Source organism: Nuphar pumila, chromosome 5, assembly GCF_984573655.1.
Source record: "Nuphar pumila chromosome 5, dmNupPumi1.hap1.1, whole genome shotgun sequence".
Classification (NCBI taxonomy): Eukaryota; Viridiplantae; Streptophyta; class Magnoliopsida; order Nymphaeales; family Nymphaeaceae; genus Nuphar; species Nuphar pumila.
This window is the reverse complement of record NC_143253.1, coordinates 19,790,212-19,813,688: the sequence shown is the minus strand read 5'-3', so window position 1 is coordinate 19,813,688 and position 23,477 is coordinate 19,790,212. Positions and strand designations below refer to the sequence as shown.

General features: G+C 36.5%; 1 protein-coding gene across 2 annotated transcripts; it reads left to right on the top strand.

Moving 5' to 3' along the window:
* The first annotated feature begins 16,626 nt into the window (after positions 1 to 16,626).
* On the top strand, positions 16,627 to 23,222 carry LOC149837025 (uncharacterized). 2 transcript variants are annotated; one of them, XM_090005765.1, is made up of 4 exons: positions 16,627 to 16,650; positions 18,088 to 18,447; positions 19,745 to 22,185; positions 22,902 to 23,222. In XM_090005765.1, exons 2-3 carry the CDS (start codon positions 18,104 to 18,106, stop codon positions 22,152 to 22,154), a joined length of 2,754 nt encoding a protein of 917 aa, XP_089861891.1. In that variant the 5' UTR covers positions 16,627 to 16,650; positions 18,088 to 18,103; the 3' UTR covers positions 22,155 to 22,185; positions 22,902 to 23,222. The 2 variants fall into 2 exon arrangements, with proteins under 2 accessions (XP_089861891.1, XP_089861890.1); XM_090005764.1 differs by having other exon boundaries at positions 18,079 to 18,447.
* Positions 23,223 to 23,477: the final 255 nt, after the last annotated feature.

Sequence of the window (23,477 nt, the reverse complement as noted above, 5' to 3'; positions counted from 1 at the left end):
ATAAAATCAGAGTCTTAATATAATATTAAAATATCTAAAATGCCCAAGAGCCAAAACATAAGCCAAGTATTCAGGAAAAGAATAATTATGTATGTCATGACACCATCATAAATATACTTCATCACTATCTTACTCAATGCCCGAAAAATGATAAAAGTAGAGAGTCAAACTGTGCCCCAGTAGGTAACACTCTACCATACGAAAAAGAAAATCAATTTCAAATACACAAAGTATAAATGTCCATATCAATCAAGCACATATCATATATCTAAATTACCTACACACTTGAGCATACAGGTAAATAAACAATATTAACTTACTCTTTAGCACAATACCTGCATTGAAATTTGTCAGTAATCAAGATCATGCAATATTACATACAATCATTTAATATATCTCAACATATGGAACATGTGAAACATGTGTAGAAGGTGAACCTTGTCTCTAATGCACTATTTCTCTTTTCTCGTCTCGTACACTCCAAGAGACTCAACTTTGATCTAACCAATCAGATTGAGGGTTCATTATACCATATATTTATTAACCCTATGGACAAAGAAAGATATGCAAACACCCACTGAGTCTGCCAACAACCAAGTGACACTCTAATGGTCAAGGGAATCAATTCTAACTCTGCAGAGACGTGGATCAACCAATCTAGGTTTTATCAAGTAGTATTGGTTTCCTATGCTGAAGATGGGAAACTGAGGAGACGCCTCACTCTCCAAATCTACAGTCATGTGTACTGCTTACCCTTTCTAAGGTAAACAATTGGTTTGGACGAGTTACTAATTGTTAATTAATTAAACTCACCAGTCAACTCAAGTGCCACCGCACCAAAGGGCCCTCAAGCCTGAGTTTTCCTCTAAATGCTTTTACAAACAATATAAAACAATATAAACTCATTCAAACTAAGCTCTCAGTAACATATAGTTGTTATGGGATACCCTTGAGCCAGACTTGCAGTAACATACTTCTCTCGAAAGTACCCTTCAGTCATACCTCGCTTGATCTTTAGAGTGTGTATGAGCATGCATGACAAACATTCACAATATGGTGCACAAAAACACTGTTGTGGATCCACTGAACCCGGGTTTCCTCATGAGGCGAGTGCATGTAGGATCTCTCACAACCTACCATATTTCAACATGCTTCATATACACCACTAACACAATGCATGATGTTCATGCGCATAACATAAACAATGAGTACATATTGTCATCTCATAAGGTTCGACTCATATGATACATCACATCAAGCAAACATGGCATTCATCATAACCATCATGTATAAACATCTATCATGTTGTCATACACCAATTTTATAAAATTCTTAGACAATACCAAGATCTATAAACCGACCATGTACATGAAAGCATGTCATAGAATAAATCACATTGGTTCACAATTTATTATTTATAAACAGTAAATAGCAGAAATCACTCTGTTGTTACAGGTTCTGCCACGACACATACAGAGCTCTAACAATTAATCAATTTTTTTGGATAATACATATAATTGTCCCCTAACATCTTCAATTTACAAATCCAAAAAACCTCTTATATTTTAATTACAGTAATTCTCGGACAAAAACTTGTTGAATTATTGTCCCTAAAGAAGCAATGATTTAGCATCCTATATGAAGGCCTATAATTTTCTCAATTTTTGTGATAATATACTTATATGTTACCTTTCAATAGAAATTACTCTTGTTGCAAAACTCCTTGCCAATATTTTCAAAAATAATTTAGACCGAACTATCAGAGAATTATGCAGATCTTAATTTCTTATAAGTAACAAATTCTTACCAACTTGAATAGAGTTAGAGTACTAACTGGTAAGAGTTATAAATTTTTTCTTATTTTTCATAGAATGTTCAAGATGTATAACAATATATATTAAAAAATCATCAAAAAAATCCATAAAACAGATTTACTTTTTTTTTTTTGCGGTAGGACATAGCAGATTTGATTATGCACACAGGCTAGGTTTTCTGGTTCGTATTACAAAAACTATAACCCTCAAATGATAGGTTTTCTGGCCAAGCCCTATTTAATGAAACTTTATGTACATGTCTATACAACTCATGTTAAAGAATTTCATTAGAATTCAATTCGTTTATGCCTTATGATTTTTCTACCAAAGTTATTCAGTTAGAAAAATACAAACAATATATAGGTATTGTCTGAATTTAACAGTCTATATGAAAACACATGTAAAAACATCTAATCATGAATTTCTAAACATGTTACCCATATAATAGATCAATCATTGTGTTGTAATATAGAATAGAAAATGATTCATGTTTTAACACATATCCAAAATCATGTTTTTCCTAATATCTAAAGCACATCTTTGAAAAAATACTCTTTTCATAATCTATCATGGTATTTAATAAAACAAACTTTATTACAGATCTATTAAATTACCATACACAACAATTTCAATATTATTATTCATCTAATCATGCATATAAATCAGTAAACATACATAATCAAAACTGATTTGCATCTAATTTAAAATACTACACGGTTTTTTTTCTTCAAATTTTATTTTTGGTAAAACCCCAAATAAGATCTTATTTTCGAAGAAATTAATATTTTTGAAATATATAAGCATGAGGTGTGTCATATACAAACATTTAAAACCTTTCTAATGCAAGATCTATGGTTGATCCACTATGGATCTTGATTTTGCATTCGCTACGTACTCGAAATTCATTTTCGAGCCTATACGATAGAGGTACCTACCTCAAATATGAGTTCTAATGAATTGAATGTTTTCTCTACTTGATGCAACATCTAATTATAGCTTTAATGGTTGCTAGAATCTTCTAAGTTTGAAGAAGAACAGGGAAAAATAAAAAGAGAGAGAAAGGGTTAGGGACGACCCCCCCTTATTCTCTTCTTTTTAAAGAGAGATGGCAAGGCTAGGGCATGTCATTGGCTTGCCTTAGCAACCCACAATACAAGGTGAGAGAGGGTTGTTCGACCCTCTTTTTCTTTCCTCTTTTTGAACTCCAAAATTCAACACAAGTTGAATTTCAAAACTTTTCTTTTCACATTTTCTTTTTTCTTTCTTTCTTTCTTTTAGTAACTAAGGTCCAACCATGAGGGTATGGCCCCACCTCCTTGGTAATTTACTTAAATAATTTTAATTAATTTTATTTTTTTATTTATGAAAAAACCAATATTTCTAAAATGGATCGTGGATCCATGTCAGGTCTTGGATTTTATACCAAATTCCAACACAATAAATTTTCAAACCTAATTTGGATCCAAACCCACATACTAAATCCAAATTTAAGTGAAATTAGTTTCAAACCCAATTAAAATTTAAATTTTATTTAAATTCTAATTTACACAATTTTAACTCTGGATTAAATTCAAATTTCATTTTAACTTTTGACAAAATTCTAATCCACCTGAAATTTCATTTCCAATCAATGTACCACATAAATTATAATTAACAAGCATATTTAAATAAATAAATGTCATATTTAAGATAATAAATCATCTTTGTTTATTTAAATACTTATCAAAATTTTTGCAAGTATTACATCCTACTTTCCTTAAAAAAATTTGTCCACAAAATTCAATACTAAACTACTCAAACAACTAATGGTATTTCTCCTGCATGGCCAACTCGGGTTTGCATGTATATTCCTTTATTCCATGATGTTGCCAACATACTTTCACCAGATGAATGGTCTTCGACCTCAACATTGACTCCTTTCAATCCACGATCTCAATTAGGTGTTTATTCATAGTCAAGTCCTCTTGTACCTTAATATCCGCATACTGGATTGCATGAGATGGGTTTGGTACATGCTTTTTGAGGATGAACACATGAAATACATCATGAATCTGAGCATACTAAGGTGGCAACGCTACCCAATAAGTCGTTGCACCTATCTTCTTTAGGACTTCAAATGGTCCTAGATACCTAGGACTGTGCTTCTCTTTCTTACTAAAATGAATCACAATCTTAGTAGGAGAAACTCGAACAAAGACAAAGTCTCCCACCTCGAATGTGAGATCTCATTGTCGTCGGTCTGCATAATTCTTCTACATACTCTGAGTTGCCAATAATTTATCTCATATCTTTTGTACCTGCTCAGTGTAGTGCTTAATCATTACTGATGACTCAGTCGACCTCACATGAACCTCATCCCAATAAACAAGTAATCGACACAATCGTCCGTATAATGCTTCATAAGTCATTATCCCTATACTAGCATGATAATTGTTGTTATAGGCAAACCCTGCCAACACAATATGTCAGTTCCACTCGCTTCTTCAGTCCATGACACATGCTCTCAACATATCCTCTAATGTTGGGATTGTCCGCTCTGATTGTCCATTTGCTTGAGGGTAAAAGGTTGTACAGAACTTCAACTTCATACCCAAGGTTTTCTGCAAATGACCCCAGAACTTGAATAGAAACCATGGATCTATGTATGATATGATTGATCACTATAGACCATGTAGTCATACTATCACTTTCACATACAAATCTGCCAAGCTCTCTAAGGTATGATTGAACTTAATAGAGAGAAAATGGGCTAACTTGGTGAGTTGATCCTCTATCACCCATATAACATCCTTACTCCTATGAGTCTTAAGTAAGTCCACCATGAAGTCCTTCATGATTAATTTTCACTTTTACTTAGGGATATTTATCTACTGCAACAACCCACCAGATCTCTGGCGCTTTATCTTGACATACTTTCTGGTCAAGCATCTAGACACATACTTAGCTACTTTCCTCTTTATTCACATCCACCAATAACTGAAAAGTTAAACATGTATAGGTAAAAACTCAATTTCTACTACAGAGGTACAAATTAATTAAAGTTGTTTGAATACTTACTTTCATTGTAGATATTTGTACAATTTGATACTACTAGGGTGTATGATATATCTGCTTTTATAAGCTTCATTCAGAAGATTCTCTCAAATATGTGGGTTATTGGACACCCATAGCCTACGCCATATGCTCCAGTTTTCTTCTAAATGTAGGGCTAACTCATCTTGTTGCACACATCTAATATCTGTGAGAATTGCGGATCATCTTTTTGTTTCTTGATGATTTGGTCCATCAATTTAGTCCCTACGATCATACTAGATATACTAATTATTCCTTGGTCTCATCCAAAAGGATTCCAGTCGATAAGATCCTCAGTTTGGCTCCATAGACTAGCCAATACACTGCTCGCTTTCTTGCTTAAGGTGCCTGCCACTGCATTTGCCTTTCTTGGGTGGTATGCAATAGTGAACTCATAACCCTTTACGAATTTGAGTCACCACCTCAGATGCATGTTCAACTATTTTAAAATAAACAAATACTTGAGGCTCTTATGGTTGGTGAACACCTCAAACTGCTCATTGTATAAGTATTGCCTTCAAATATTTAGAGCAAACACTATTGCTACCAACTCTAGGTCATGTGTAGGACAATTACGCTCGTTCACCTTCAACTAACAAGATGCAAAAGCTATAACATTCTTATTCTATATCAACAGACACCCCAAACTCGTACCTCAGGCATCTGTATACACAACGAACCCATCTTGTCTTGATGGCAAGGTCAACACTGGCATAAATGTGAGTTTTTGCTTTACCAACTAGAAGCTCTCAACGCACTTGCTGTCACAAACAAATTTCACTCATTTGAGAAGGAGTTTGATCATTGGCAAGGCAGTACATGAAAACTTCTAAATAACATACCGATAATAGCTTGCCAATCCAAAGAAACTGTGGAACTCAATAACTTTTTTTGGCTTACACCAATCTAACACAACCTCCACCTAACAGAAAAAATCTAAGATTTATTGTTAAGGTTCCAAAAATGCCATACCAACATTTAACAATTTACATAACAAATTTTCTCACTTTAAAAGAATCTATAGATACTCCATCATTCAAGATCACATGTCCCAAAAGTTAAATCTTCTTAGGCCAGAATTCGCACATAGAGAACTTTGCATAAAGCTGGTGTTCTTTTAGAATCTCCAAAATGATCCTCAAATGTGCTTTGTAATCTTTCACACTCTCTGAATAGATCAAGATATCATCTATGAAGACAATCATGAACTAGTCCAAGTACAATATGAAGTCTCTGTTCATGAGATCCATGAATGTTGCTGGAGCATTTGTGAGTTTGAATGACATAACCACAAACTAGTAATGCTTGTATCACGTTCTAAACATCGTCTTAGGGATGTTCTCATCCCTAATTATGAGTTGATGATAGCCTAATCTTAAGTCAATCTTAGAAAACACCTTTACAAGATTTGATAACTTGAGTTAAAATCTCTATTTTAATGGTTTTTTCTTTTCCTTAAGGTATAAACTTAGAAAATCAAAATCAAAAGTTTTATTTTAGAATTTACTTTAGCCTTTTATAATTGGTAAAATAAATCTTTGATCCATGGCAAAAGGTATTTATTCTTGATCGTAGCCTGATTCAATATCCGATAATCGATGCAAAGCCACATAAAATCATCATTCTTTTTGACAAACAGGACTAGTGATCCCTATAGTGACACACTTAGTTGGATAAATTCTTTGTCGGTCAGTTCTTGTAGTTGTTTTTTAAGTTACTCGAACTTAGTCGATACTATATGATATAGAGATTTCAAGATTAAAGTCGTTTCAGACACCAACTCAATCATGAAATCGACTTTCTGCACTGGAGGTAGTCTAGGAAGCTCATCAGAGAATACATACGTGAATTCTCTGACCACATTGAATTCTTCTAGAGGGGTTGTCTTAGGATCAATCATATAGCCAATGGCTATGAAGGCCTCGCATTTATTCTCCACCTTCCTCTAAGCCTTAAGGGTTGAGATCAATATCACTTTCTCTATGGGTTTACCAGTTTGATACTCAAGGACATACTGATTTGGGTGAACAAATTGGATTCACCTTTCACAACATGCCATACAAGCATAGTGCTCGTACAACCCATCCATACCCATGATCATATTGTACTCGATCATTTCTAACATAATCAGGTTGGTTGATAGGTTATGTCCTAAAATTTTTACCTCTATATCTGGCAAATAACTTAGAATGATCATTCTATCGCTCGAGGGTATAACAATTTCTAACAAATAACCCAAAGTGACAAAAGGCAAGTTCAACAAACTAGCAAAACATATAACAATAAAAGAATGAGTTGCTCCATTATCGAATAGTACTCTAGCACTGTAGCCTAGGATAGGGATAATACCTTCAATCACATCCGCATCTTAGGCCATAGTAGTGGCATATATATGACCTATTGTTTTCTTCTATCCCTGCGACTGATGTTGTTGTTGTTATTGTTGAGGATATTGCTGAGCCTATCCCCCAATTGTAATCCTTTCCTTATTACTCTTCATCTAAGGGCACTCCCTAACGAAGTGATCCATCTCGTTGCACTGCAAGCAAACTCTTGTGTCTTGCAGACACGACTTCCCTTCATGGGCCTGATGACACTTCGAACATCGATTGTCCTACTGCTGGTGCCTCTTGCCTGGTGGCATGAATTTGTTTCAGTTGATTCTCTTCTTGTCGTTGTTCTTTTGACTACTGATTGTTGATGTCTTAGCTTCTTTCATGAAGTCCTATGATTCTCGATCCAATAATCCTCCAGTAGGGTAGCCACCTTAATGGCCTTGTCCAAAATCTATGGTCCATGCATGTAAACTTTCATGTGCATAGCCGACTTCAACCTATTGGTGAATTTCATAGATTATTCCCGGTTCATCATATATAGGTTGAGGCAATACCGCTCCAACTGTGATAGCGGGTAATGTACTCCGCTAGGGTCTCCTTCTATTACAGGTCTAAGGACTCCTACATCTTATCACGAGCATGTTTTGAAAAGTACATTAGGTTAAACATTTCCAAAAACTGGGCCCAAGTCATTGGCCCATCTTAGAACCTCACAATATGGGTGGTCCTCCACCACTTCGTTGTCTGCTTTGTCAATTTGTATATCCCTAAATTAACCTTTTGATCATCAGAAACCTCTAAAACCCCAAAAATGTGTTTGATCTCTCAAATCTAATTTTTTGAAACCTTAGGATTTATCTTTTCTGCAAAGGTCGGTGGCACCATCTCCATAAACTTCTTGTATGACATAACGCCCCCTGCGATAGGCCTATTCTCTGTGACCTGCCTGTCTTGAGTCACCTGCTATAAGTTGGCTCCCATGGCCTACATTGTTTAGGCCTGTTGTCCTACCACTCCAGTGAAGTAGTCAAGGGTATTCATGATATCATTGCAACGCCTTTGTCAAACCATCTATTAAAAAAATTTGAAGTAGAAATGAGTTTCTGATCAAACTTTTGTGTTATGTTTCTAACATGGGTCTAAGTTGTCGTATAGACTAAAGTTTCAAATATTAACTTGCTTAAAGCAAAAAACTATAATTGGAATATACTTACAATGATGCCAAATTATTGTGTGTTAGAATCGTCATACTCTTTTCTTAAACTCACTTGGCTATGATACCAAAGTTGTAACACCCCAAATTTATATTGAGAAATTTCAACTTTTTTTTTAAACATCAACAGAAGGGCTATCAAGAATAAACTTGGGTGGGTTACTATCAAACCACCATCCACGCGTAATCAAAATAGAGGTCCAAACAAACCATTCATTAATTTAACATTCAATTATAATAAAACCAGAGTCTTAATATATTATTAAAATATCTAAAATGCTTAAGCACCAAAACATAATCTTAGTATTCAAGAAGAGAGCAATGACGTCCATCCTGATACCAATACAAGCTTTCCGCATGCCCAACTTACTCATTGCCTGAAAATGGTAAAGGTAGGGGGTCAAATTGTGCTCTAGTAAGTAACACTCGACCATACAAATAAGAAAATCAATTCTAAATATACAAAGTATGCAATGCCCATATCAATCAAACATATATCATAGATCCAGATTACATACACATACTTGAGCATAGAGGTAAATAAATAATATTAACTTACTTTTTAGCATAATACCTGCATTCAAACTTGTTAATAATCAAGATCATGCACTATTGCATAAAATCATTTCATATATCTCAACATGTGGAATATGTGAAACATGTAAAGCAAGTGAACCTCGTCTCTAATGTGTTGTTTCTCTTTTCTCACCCTGTAAGAGTAGACTCCCAAGGGCTCAACTTTGATCTAACCAATCTGATAGGGGGTTTGTTATGTCATATCTTTCATTAACTATATGGAAACAAAAAAATCTGCAAACAATCACTGAATCAACCAATAGTCGAGAGATACTTTAGTAGTCTAAGGAATTGATTTCTACTCTATAGAGTTGTGGATCTGCCAACCTAGGCCTTATCGGGTAGTCTTGGTTTTCAACTCTAAGGATGAAGAACCAGGGAGATGCCTTGCCCTTCAAATTAATCATTTATTTTCTCGATCGTATATACTACCCACCCTCTCTAAGCTAGACAATTGGTTTGGATGAGTTACTTAGTGTTAATTAATTAGACTCACCAATCAACTCAAGTGCCTCCACACCAAGGGCCCTCCAGTCTGAGTTTTTCTTAGAATGCTCTCACAAACAACACAAAACAACATAAATTCATTCAAACCAAACCCTTAATAACATTTGCTCGCTTTGGGATTCCCTTGAGTCAGACTCCCGATAACATACTCTCCTCATAAGTACCCTTAAGTCATACCTCTTTTGAAGTTTAGAGTGTGTATGAACATGCATGACAAACATTCACAATATGGTGCACACAAACACTGTTATGGTTCTATCAAACCTAGGCTCCCTCATGAGTTGTATGCATATAGGATCTCTCAAAAGCTACCATATTTCAACATGTTTCACATACACCACTCACACAATGCATGATGCTCATGCGCATAACATAAATCATGAATACACATTGTCATCTCATAAGGTTCAACTCATATGACACATCACATCAAGCAAACATGATATTCATCACAACCATCATGCATAAACATTCATCATGTTGTCATAAATCAATCTCATACAATTCTTAGTTAATTTCATGATCTACAAACCGACCATGTACATGAAAACATGTTATACAATGAATCACATAGGTTCATAATTCATTATCTAGAAACAATAAATAATAGAAATCACCTTGTTGTTACAACTTCTGCCACAACTCGTACAAAGCTCTAACAATCAATAAAAAATTACGTGTAATATATACAATTATCCCCTAACATCTTCAATTTACAGATCTATAAAACCTTTTATATTTTTATTATAGTAATTTCCGCACTGAAACTGGTTTTTTGTCAATAGACATAGGTATAGAACTTTGCTCCTTGAAGAAGCAATGATTCAACACTATATCCAAATACTTATAATTTTCTAATAATAGCCTTATTTGTTTCCTTTTAATAAAATCTACTCTTGTTGCAATAATCCTTGCCAACATTTTTTAGAATTAATCTGGACCAAACTTCTGTGATAGAATTTTATAGATCTTGATTTCCTGTAAGTAACAGATTCTTAGCAACTTGGATAAAGTTCTGGTACTTACTGGTAAGAGTCATATAGAGTGTTCAAGATGTCTAACAAAATATATCAAAAAAATCAGCTAAAAAATCTATAAAACAATTTAAATCTTTTTATGGTGGGACATACTAGATCCGGTTATGCACATAGGTCAGGTTTCATGGTTCATATTACATAAACTAACACCCTCAAATGATAGGCTTTCTGGCCAAACCCCATTTACTAGGACTTTATGCACATGTCTACACGATCCATGTAAAAGAATTTTGTCAGAATCTAATTTATTTGAGCATTATGATTTTTCTACTGATGTTATTCAGTTAGGAAAATACAAACAACGTATAACTGTTGTCTCAAATTAACAATCTACATAAAAACACATGTAAAAGCACTTAATCATGGATTTCTAAACATATTACACACATCATCAAGCAATCATGATGTTGTAACATAGAATAGAAATTGATTCATGTATTAACAAATACCCAAAATCATATTTTTTTCAAGATCTAAAGCACATATTTGAAAAAACACTCTTTGTATTTAATAAAATCAACTTTATTACAAGTTTATTAAATCATCATACACATCAATTTCAAGATTATTATTTACCTAATCATTCATACAAATCATTAAACATGCATAAACAAACTGTTTTGCATCTAATCTATAATATTACAATTTTTTCCCTGAAAAACGTTTTCTGTAAAACCCCAAATTGAATCTTGCTTTCGAAGAAAACGATATTTTTGAAGTATATGAGCATGAGCTATGTCATATACAAACATTTAAAACCTATCTAATGTAAGATCTATGGTTGATTCACCATGGATCATCATGGATCTTGATTTTGCATTCCCTATATACTCGAAATCCAATTTCGAGCCTATATGATAGAAGTACCTATCTCAAATGTGAGTTCCAATAGATTGAATGTCTTCTCCACTTGATGCAACCTTCAATTGTAGCTCCAATGATTTTTGAAATCTCCTCCAAAGTTTGAAGGATAAGAGAGGAGAAGAGATAAAGAAAGAGAGATAAAGGGGTGGGTGTGCCCCCCTTGTTCTATTATTTTTAAAGAGAGAGGGAAAGGCTAAGGCAAGTCATTGGCTTCCCTTAGCAACCCACAATAAGGAGAGAGAGGGCTGCTCAAGCCCCCATTCCTTTCCTCTTTTTGAAATCTAAAATCCAACACAATTTGGATTTCAAAACTTTTTTTTTTGCAATTTTTTCTTCTTTCTTTCTTTTTAGTAACTAAGGTCCAACCATAAGGGTATGGTCCCACTAGGGAGCATCCCAGCATCCTTGGTAATTTACTAAATTAATTTTATATATTTAATTATAAAAAACCTAATATTTCTAAAATGGATCTTGGATCCATGTTAGGTTTTAGATTTCATACCAAATTCTAACCCAATAATTTTTCAAAATTAATTTGGATCCAAACCAACATACTAAATCCAAATTTAAGTGAAATTAGTTCTAAACCCAATTAAAATTTCAATTCTATTTAAATTCTAATTTACATGATTTTAAATTTAGATTAAATTCAAATTTCATTTTAACTTTTGATAAAGTTCCAATTCACTTGAAATTTCATTTTCAATTAATGTGCCACATAAATTATAATTAACAAGCCTTTTTAAATAAATAAAGATCAGATTTAAGATAATAATTCCTCTTTATTTATTTAAGTAATTGCCAAAAAAAATTGCGGGTATTACAGTTGCATGAGTCGATTAAAGAACAACGACTTGGTGATAATGATATCAACATGATGTGATATATTGATGCCATCGATGATGCACTATAAAGAATTCGTTGGACTCTCATTGGTGTGGAGTTAATGGAATAGATTATTGTAGTACAATTCTTAACCAAGGATCATGAGATGTTAATTATCACACTCAAGGCTTATGAGGATCAATGTGAACACTCATACTCGAGTAAATACTTTATGCAAGAAATGCTAGAAAATGTTACCTGCTAAGTGTTCGATGAAATACTCGAGTTGCTTCCTATAGTTGTTGTGAATAATGATGCATCAACCATTGTGAGGATAGTCACGCCCAATAAGGTATGTGTAAAGGGATGGAAGAAGGCATGACTGAAGCACAACCCCCCAATGACCATTGCAGATGCACCAAAACACAATAAGAAAGTGATTCAGTTGTGGACAACATGAGTACTTATTTGGCTTTGCCTATTGTTGCCTCTACTGAGCATCCAAATCAGTTACTGAAGGGCATCACCCATTTGCACAACCCTACCCAGGTAATGTTCATGTGTACCACCACTTGCAAGCAAGTTATGATGATAATGTCTCAGTGTCTTTATAAAGCACCCCACACGACCAACATACCTCGCATTGTCATAACATCTTGTGCTTATGTATTCATGCATTATCGCAATGCTCAGCCGCCTACTCATCCTTGCATTATTGCTATGCCTTATGCTCGTGTATCCCTTGCTATCAATCCTCACCCTACTATAATTATAGGACTTCGCTGCAACAAGTCGTTGGTGAAGTTACAACAACCCAATGCACGATATGTGTTAAAGGTGACACTTGGTACAATTGACAGACAATTACTTTAGCACTATCTGCCACTTAGATGGCCAACTCACAACATATGAGGAATATCCTACCTTAGTGTTTGATCTAGGAGAGGGGGGAAGATAATTAGTTGCTAGACCAGTTCTTGCCTTGAGGATAAGGCATGTTTGAGATGGGTGGATTGATACAAACCGTTTCTTGCTCCAGGTCCGACCCAACCCTAGATTCACTATAGTTGGGACCTAATCCGAAAGAGCCGCCCAACTCCAAGATCCATTGCAGATTAACCCGTCCAGCCTGAAATCCTATTCAAGTTGAAACTATGTTTGTACATTTACTCTTTTGGCTATCTTGTAGTCCATAAACAGAGGTGCACAATTTATGTATTTTTTCAATGAAGCTTTAAGAGAATTCTCTCAATCCTTCATTCTTGGTTTGATTCTTGATTCACTAAGGGAACATATTTCTCCTTTACCTCTTCTTTCACGTCCATCATCAACCCGTAGAGAATGTCTTTTCTCCCTCCCTTGCCATCGACCCCTCATCTATCATACGCATACCTGCGTAGTCACCTAGGAGACACACATATCTCTCTCATCGCTGCGCACCCCTCACTTATGTGATGTGTGTCCCTCTCCCGAGTTGCGCTCCATTTTGCATACATAGAATTCATAGAACCATCCTTCGTACGAGCTCGGGTTCTAATAGCTAAATACATCCAACATTATTTAGGGTGTCAACATGTTAGGTATGACTTGATCCCAGCCCATACTAGATCTAATATGATTAAGGTTTGATAACAAAGAAAGGAATTTGATAAACTTTTAGGGTCAAAGCATATGGAGCCAAGTATGGTTTGTGAAATTTCATACAATATTTGGGTTCAACCAGTCTCAATTAAGATATGCAAATTTTTAATGTAAACAACTATATAAGAAACATTGTTTTATTGGGTTTATTAGACTTAGGTATGTTTTTGTCATAGTTTAAACACAAATTATATACTAAATTACTCATGGATTAAATCCATTTAATCTTGTTGAACCAAACCAAGTGATGGTTGCACTACTTGTTAAAGAAGAGTTTTGACAACATTTTCCCCCTTTTCAATCAAGCCAAAAATATTGCCTTGGTTTAATTAGACTCGAGAAGTTGATCCTTCATGTGAGATGGTAATCTCACATAATAAAATCCAAGGAAAAGAATGCAGCGATCAGAACTTAAGGGCCCGTTTTTGTGATGCTGAAAGTTGGGTTTTTTTCGCAGAAACTACACCCATCGATGCGTTTCTGCGGGGCCCACAACGACAACACAAACATCAGTTTCCCTTTCTGCAAGGAAAGGGAGCCCGAAATCAATGTTTGAATCCCCCCTTTCAGGGGAAACGTTTCCCATTGAAGGGGTCCGATTCATTTTTTGACAAAGCACCTTCTTCCGTGACCAGCAAACACACTCTATGGGCAATACCTTAATGAATCTCCTACCCCTATTGCTGTTTGAGAGCTTGAATTTTACAAAAAATGTGAGGGGATATGACGTTCCCTATTGCATTTTTAACTTATTCTCACAAGGATGTAATTGACAACTCACCAACAGGCGCTCGGCGCCTAGGAGCTGTTAGTGCATGTCACCATGTGTTGGGACGTTGAAAGTTCAATACTCAATGGTATGTTGAGTAACTGGTTAGGGGCTGCCTAACCCCAGCTTGCCTTTCAAAAAAAAAAAAGGTGTAGTTGACAACTCCATTCCTAATAAGTTTTAATATCTATTATGACGATCTCTCTCATTTTTGCTTTAATACTGGCTCACAAACATGGCCTAAATCATCACAAATTTAAAGGTATCAATGATTCAGATAGGTGACTCATTGGGGTGCACTTTGATTTTGCCCAAATAACAAGCACTCATGTTTAGTTATGTTGGATGGAAAAAAAAAAATCTAAAACCAAGCTTTACAATTTAAAGTGTCCATACTCCATAATATTGTTTTCCCCTTTAAAACACTTACACAATATATGGTAATGCAAAATATCCAAAAAAAGGTCACAGTTTAAGCCCAACTAAATACAATAATTTATTGGGGATAATGTAGTTTAAGGTCAATGGAGTAGACATGTAGAATCCATAACATCAAAAGGCATTTGGGTGGGTGGAAAACATAGTGACAAACATTTTTTTTAGCTAAAATCTCGTTTTTCAAAAACTTGCAAGAAATTGAATTTTTTCATAAATCTTGCATTTTTGGCAAAATATCAGCAATAAAAAAATAATTTTTTATAAGAAAATATTAATAAAAAACATTTAAAAATAAAAATACACAGTTTTTTCATGATAAATAACTGTTTAAAACATAAATCTCGTGAGACATTGCCGTTTTAAACTTTTAGGCAATTTCTCACAATATTATCGCGAGATTTTTCATAAATATCGTGATATTTGTCAGTATGGTGGAAAAAAGTGAAGTGAAGGGTGCTCTTCTAGGAGTTGCTGATTCTAAATCCACAAGTTGATTGCCTTTCTTGACAGTTGGTAATTATAAACTCCTATGCCAATGCCTATATCTTCATAAGTTGGTAAGGAAGCATCCATACTCTTTAGGGCTCCCAGCAAAATATAAGAAAATGCAACAAAAGTTTGATATGTAAGGTTTAATATTATTACTATATGTATCTGCTTATTGTGTAAGGTTGTGCTGGACGTGCATTTATTATTATTATTATTATTGTTTTTTACGATGAAAAACCTTCATCGCGCCTGCCTCCCTACAAGGCAAACCTCGGGTGGGGTCACCGACACCCAAGCTCTTACGACGCCCACCAGTTAAAGGCACCCGCACACCCAATGAGAGTCACCCCTTCCTCCCATGTTTATTTGAATTGGGTGAACTCCTTTATTTGGAATTGTTTGATTCAACAATCAGGGATTAACACATGATGTTGGGCATCATATTCAAATGATAGATTCCATCCTCACTTGGTTCAAGTTGGTTCTGATTACTTGAAAACTAGCTAGGAATTAGGATCATTTATGCTTCTAAAAATCCAATTTTCAGATGGTTGAATCCTCAACATAGATCTAGCCCATTGATGACCATACTCACAGTTGGAAACACCACAAAGCCGGTCCATGACACATGAACGGGTGATCGAGCCAAGGCAGATCAACATGAGACTTTGAGTCAAGCCCGCATCGCAATGGGGCCAATACCTAGTCAAAGAGTCGGGCCAATTACGAGTCAATGTTGACACGATGTATCGTCTAGTCTAAGCTCTCACCCGGTTTCAAATTAGGTCTTTCCTGAGTTTAAGATGTGCGCCTACGGCCTCTGAGTCTGGTCCATGGGCTGGGCCTCTTCTGTCTACGTTCCGGTTTGGTCAAAGCCAAGCAAAGGGATGCAACAGTCCAGATTACAGCTAGCTGGGTGAACCCTACGTCAAGCATGAGTGGGTTCGAAAGGACAAAAACGCAATATGGTAAATTATATGAGGGTATTTTTGTCATCTAAATATTTTTCTATAAAAGACAATCCCTTCCTCACCCGAACGGCGATCTTCGACTCTGGAAAGCGAAGAAGGTGAGCGCGAAATTAAACATTTTTTATTTTTTTTAATTTATTACTTTTGATTTACTCTGAATTTTCTGGTAAATCTCCTCTTTTATTTTTTATTTTTTGATGAATTAAAAGAGGGAGAATTCTTCCGACTAAATTGCTGTTTTTGAGGGGGTTTCTGTATTCTTTTGGGAGGAATTCGACGATTTTTGCACCGCCCTCTGTAGGGTAAATCTCGTTTTTTTAATGATTTTTTCCTTTGAGGAATCGAACGATTATCTGCCCAAATTTCTATTTTTAAGGGGTTTTACGTATTTTTTGGGAGGAGTCGGACAATTTTGGCACATCTCTATATCTCTGTGATTTTTTCTTTGAATTCCTCCTTTTAGGGATTCGGGTGTGTTTTTTCCTCGTTGGAAATTTCTTGTCTTCGAGGGTTTTCGAATGCGTTTTTGTATGGTTAGGTTATCTGGATTTTATTGAAACTACTTTTGTTTGCTTTGTGGATGGGGTTTCAGTAAATGCCCTAATTTCCATTCCTTTTAGTTGAGGGCCATTTTCTTCGATTTAGTTCTCTTACTTTGCATTCCTTGTTAATTAGTAAAGAGGAGTCTGTTTTCACCCCTGTAGATCGGTCTTGCGGTGGGGGGTTTCTTGTGTTTGCGAATCTCATTTCCTTTTGAGATGAGCGTCTGTTGCTTCCTCTCCCCTCGATATTTCTAGTTGGGGGTTTATGGATTGTGTTGGTTCCTACTTGGGATATGGTCGCCTTCTTTGGCCGCATGGCTAAATCGCGGCATGCTTTTCAGCGTGTTGGGATATCGCCTCTCTTTGTCGACACTAGGATCCGCTTTTGATATTACAGGTCGTAGTTTTCTGGGTTTCTTCTTACGCTGTTTTCTGCCGCGACTTATTGGCAGCTTCTGAAAACCTCGGAAGCATGCTTCTGAATCGTGGAGATACTCAGCTTCTTTCACAAGCTGAATTTGAGCCTTTGCGGATGTTGGAAATGCACTTCCAATGTTGGGAAAGGTTTTTTTTCTTTGTAAATTTACTATAGGCTCCTATAGTAAAATCTACGTACCGGTAGGTATTTGTGGGCAAATGGCTTAAAGATGCGTTTAGGTAAAAGCACAGTTTTTTTGTTTCGTTAATTGTTTCTGTTGTTGCTTCTTAGTCACTTCTCCTTATGGGTCCTAAATGTTACAAGTTTCTTTCATTAAGTCATTTTTCAAACATTCGCTTCTTTGCTTCATATTCTAGTCACCACTTTTTTTACTCTGGTAGCCATGGTTTCCGCTATAAAAAATACGTGTGTTCAAACGTCCCTCTTTTTTGGCTGCTTACAATTTCGGTTTTAGTTCTGATAAATTTGATGCTGAACTTATTCCTTCTTCTAGTATAGTCTGGAAATACGAAGTTTTGAAGATTCTCTGACACCTCTGGGGTTAGTTTTTCTAGGTTAATTTGGTCCAAGATGTACAATGGAATAGGATTGCAGACACCCAGAGGGTCAGGAACGAATGGGTACATCCAGACTAACAAGTTCTTCGTCAGACCAAAGAATTTGAAGGTTGAAGCAAAAGAATTTGAAAGTGGTCAGGGAATCGGCGGGGTTAAAAAGGCGAATAAGGAGATTCTGGAGCATGATCGAAAGAGGGAGATTGAAGTGAAGTTGGTCATGCTCGAGGAGACTCTTGCTGATCAAGGGTATACGGAAGATGAGATTCTGGAGAAGGTTGAGGCGGCGAGGAAGGGATTAGAAGTGGCCGCAGCTGCAGCTTCTGAAAGGGGAGATGTGAGTATCGATGACACAAAAAAGTAAGCATCTTTCTTTCTTCTTGGCCTCTTTTTCTGCGAACAGGATTACATATGAGTGGCTTATTTATGTTGTAGATTGGATTGTTTTTGTACCTTCTCATTTCTATTTGAGTCTCAACATTTTTGGGTTTTTTTAGCCGTCTGAGTTTAGATTAGGCAAGTTGATTAGTGATTTTTTTTGCTTGCTTGACTAGAGAAAGACTATTGACTTTCGATGAAGGTGACCTATTCCATTTTCCAACCTGTTCTCTGATTGTTCGGGTCCTTTTTTGATTTTGGGGTTTGGAAAGAATCATGCCAAGGGGCAAAGAGAGATTTGGAGATGTCAAACTGAGGAAAACCTAGCTCCTTTTTATCCGGAGATTTTTTTAGTTTCTCTCCCTAATCCCTTTCTGTGCAATTCACAAAGGAGATATGTTGTTATTTCATAGTGGTGAAATGTAACGTTTTCTCTACCTACTCCATTCTCTTGGATATAAATTGCAGGAGGAATTCAGATGAAAATCCTTCTATTTGTCTGTTTCCTTACTTTTCTGTATCCAAAATGGAGCCCCTACCATGTGCTGATCAAACAAAGTGCAATTCGTGATTTTGTCTTATTGTCTTCAAAGTTCTTGATTCTTTCTGATAGCAGCTTCTTAAGCAGGAAGCAGTGGGGGAGGCATCTAGGAAAAGTCCCGATGCAGGAAGTAGAAGCACTTGGGAAGCCTTTAGGAAGCTTGTTCAATAGGGGGAACTAGTGGGGTCTTTAGGAGCTGGAAAGAGGAATCAGGAACCTTGGATCATCTGTTGGGAAAGTATGACCTTTTTCACATCGAGCATGCTTCCCAGGTTCTCTCCGTGATCCCTGGCTTGCTTTGAAGCACACTTTGAGGGTTTTATAGGTGTTTCCACGAATATTGTTCTGGATAATTGAATCTTTCTATTGGAATTTACATTGATCTGCATATGACAAATGTTGACTTTATTGCTGAAAGCCTTTCTGTCTTTGATTTGTATATCTATTTACTGTTCTCTTGTTTTAAGTGGCTGTTACCCCTATAGTTGCGTGCTCCCTGTGGTGGACAAGAACTCATGGTCTTATATCTTCAGAATCTCATTTGTTATTCGGTCCATCTTTTTTCGTATCAGTGGTTCACAAGAACATTCTGGATACTATTATGTGTGTGTTTGCTCACACGCGCACACACACACACACACATATACACATGCTGCAATTGTGCTTCCTTCTCCTGTTAAAAAAAGAGCAGCAGCAAAAAATGTGTATTTTCTAATAATGATGCATTGCTTTGTCCAGGATATCCGATACACAGACTCACCAGATTGCTGTGAGAAAGGAAAAGAAATTGGAAACTCTGAGGGCAGCACTTGGGCTTACGAAGAATGAACCATCTCAAAAGGATTTGGAAGAGCCGAAGAAACAAGAAAAGCTTTCCCATGATGACATACATGATCAGGACAGTGACAAGGAGAAACAAAAGGACGAAAAGTGGATTGTGTCAAAAGATAAGATGAAACATGAGAAGGATGATGATTTGCTTAACAGTGACAGGGAAAAGGGTAAGGATGAGAGCTATAGGAAACATGATTTTAGAAGTGAAAGGGATGATCGGCCTTCAAAAAAGCGTGATGTAAATATTGATGAGCACAGGAGGAAGGATGAAATTGAAAATTCTATGGGCCAGAAAAATTATGGTAGGAAGAGAAGGGATGATGATGGTTCTGACAGTGACCTTGACAATAAAGAAAATAGAATACAAAAGGAGTCCAGAAAATTCAGCAAAAGATATGACTTGGAGGATGCGTTTGATATTGGTAGCATCAGAAAGATTAGCGAAGGCAAATTTGAGAAGCAGCGGAGACAAACTAGGAGGCATGATAGTGATGATGATTCTGACAGTTATGGCAGTGAGAAGAGGTCGAAAAAAGAAATGGATAATTATAAGAGAAGTGGGAGGCATGATGTGGGTGACGAATCACATCGAAATAGGCATATGAAATCCATGGACAGTCTGATGGAGAAAGAAAAAGCCAACATAAAAATTTCACAAAAAGGACTGGATAAATATAAAAAAGATGGGAAGCATGATACTGATGATGAATCAGATACAGATAGCGAGCTTTATAAGACCCAGAGGAAGAGTGCAGAGCATGTGAAGCATAGAAGTCGGCATGATAGTGGTGGGAATGAATCTGATATTGATGGCCTTAAAAAATCTACTGGCAAGGGAGTGGATGAACATAGGAAGCGTGGAAAGCGACATGATACTGATGACGAGTCAGATACTGATAGTGATAGTGAAAACAACAGAAGAGCAATCAAGAAACGTGGGAGACATAGCAGGCATGATAGTGAGAAGTTTGATAATTCTCTGAGCAGTGTGGGAAAAACTGAAAAAGCAATGCAGAAGCATGGAAGAACAAGCGGGAGACAAGTTAGGAATGATGACGTTGATTCTGGTTTGCATAAGAAAGCTCACAAAATGCAGATAAAACATGTTAGAGGCAATAGGAGACGTGATACTGATGATGTTTCTGATAGCTTGGGTGACAAGGGAAAATACAAGAGAAGGATGGAGAAAAGAAGCAGAAGACATGACACTGATGATGATTCTGATAGCTCGAGTGACAAAGGAAAATCCAAGAGACAGATGGAGAAAAGCAACAGAAGGCATGACACTGGTGATGATTCTGATAGCTCGGGTGATAAGGGAAGGTCCAAGAGACGGATGGTGAAAATCAACAGAAGACATGACACTGATGATGATTCTGATAGTTTAGGTGACAAGAAGTCCAAACATAGGATGAAGAAACATAGCAAAACTCACAAGAAACATGCTCCCCGAAAAGTTGAAAGTCAAACAGATACTGATGATAGCTATAGTACTGGAAGTGACGACAGTGGCAGCAGTGATGACAGTGATTACAGCAGTAGTAGTGGTCATGACAGTCCTGTTAAAAAAATGTCTGAAAAAGATGACAGGAAAAGTAAAATTGGATCTCTGGGTAAAAGTCAAGTTAGAGATGATTCTGTGAGTGACCATAAGCTCCTCCCTACTAAGACTCATGGAAGTTCTGCGAGGAATGAGGGAAATGTAGGCCACAGCAGTGATAGTCAACAGAGTGGTGGTGTGGATGAAAAGTCTTTGGCAAGGAAATTAGAGCAAGCTAACCGATCTGGATTAGCGAGAGACAATTGGGATATGAGGGAACACAATCATGAAACATTAAAAGGAAAGAGAAAACTAGAAGATGAGGAATACAATGATCAGCCACATCCAAAATCTCAGCATGTTAGTTGGAATGTGGAGCTGGATACAGTGCAAAATGATTTCTCCAGAAAACACCAGGACTTAGGCGAGCCTATGAGGAATGACAAGCAGAGGGAGAATAGGAGCCATGTTGATGGGGGGGAGAATAGGAGCCATGTTGATGGGGGGGAGAATAGGAGCCATGTTCGTGGGGGTAACAGGGAGGACAACATCAGGGATGGCTGGACAAATGAAAAAGCTCAAACCTTGAACAGAGCTGGAGAAAAGCGGGTATTTCAAGAGCCTCATGATAGAGATGACTATGGAAGAGATAGGCATGATAGAGATGTGGACCGGCAGTCTAAGAGGAGCCGACATGATGACCATTACGGTGGAGGGAGTAGGCATGACAGAGGTCATGATGATTTTTCTGATAGGCAAAGATATGGTCGTTGAATGGCACAACATGCATGGAATGTATTGGAAGGTAAGTTGTCTGACCTAGCTGCTTGTTGTAAACGTGTTATTTGCAGCAACACCAAGAATGCTTCTGTATTGTCCGACCGAAGTTTGGATGCCTAAAGTTATCTAATTTCTTTTCAGTCTTAAAGTTCCTTATGTATTAGGGATACTCCCGTCCTCTGTGTATGTACAATAGTCCTAGAAGGCAGTAGTTGTACCTGGAGACTGACAGAGATGAGATTGATCATGGATCTTCAGTATTGATGTAAAACCACCTGTTTTGGTTTACACTTATCTTCATGTGTTGCCTAATGGGCTTATACTAGTTTGTATCTGTCTGCTGTTTTCAGATATCCTTCTTCTTGGTATGGATCACTTTTTGTGGTCCACCTCTCTTAGGTTTTCTCTAACCAGTTGTACCAACAGCAAAAATGTTGTCAAATAAAACACCAAAAGGCCGTAACATGCACCTCTCTCTCTCTCTCTTCATTCCATCATGGCAGAGTAGATGCTAGCATTTTATCTCATGTTAAAACCATGACCATCCTCATCTGTCTATTTCAGTGTCATCCTCATTTTTTCATTTTGTGTATGTAAGGGATAGTGAGTCCTAGACCAAATGGAGTTGCCTGCCTCTGGTTCACTTTCAGTTTGCTGGATTTGTTGAATTGTTTTGAAGCTGCAATTTTTTTTTAATCTGTTCGTATGGATACTGATTGGTATTCTTGTGATCATCATCAGGTTCTGACATCTGCACCGCTATTGAATAGACGCATGGTGGAGTTCTATAATGCGTTGAATGGAGACGTAATCCTTTCGTTTTGAAGACAAGGCTGATTTCTGTAATGGCAACGCAGCATTTTATCTACTTGCTATGTCTGGTTGATGCTCACAAAGACCTGTCTTGCACTACTTATATGGATATCCTCTGTATTTGGATAAGTTCTATAGTTGTACCAGACAGTTTGGGCAAGCCTGCTGACGGAGGCTCCAGAGCATATAATCTCATTGCCCATCATTTCCTTTGTTTGCCAGTTTCTGTTGCATTGCAGAATTTGTTTTTTAAATTGCTAGAATTTTCTGCTTCACATTGCACTGATCTATGTTTCAGACCATAGAATCATTGGAACCTTCAACGTCTATTCTTTGGTGGGAATTGATTTTGATCATTTCAACGGCTTACAATTTTCATAAATTTTTGAGGCTCCAAATACCATTATTTCAATCCAAAATGCATGATGCACGTGTCAATTTTTAGTAAATCAATCATACAACACATCTATGGGGTTAGAAATTTGAAAAAAACACTGGAAATCC

What these genes read in the sequence shown, in the direction of transcription:
- LOC149837025 (XM_090005765.1), top strand. Translation starts at nt 18,104, where the DNA reads ATGTACAATGGAATAGGATTGCAGACACCCAGAGGGTCAGGAACGAAT. An exon ending in AGTATCGATGACACAAAAAA is followed by an intron (nt 18,448 to 19,744) that starts GTAAGCATCTTT and finishes TGCTTTGTCCAG; the next exon opens with GATATCCGATACACAGACTC.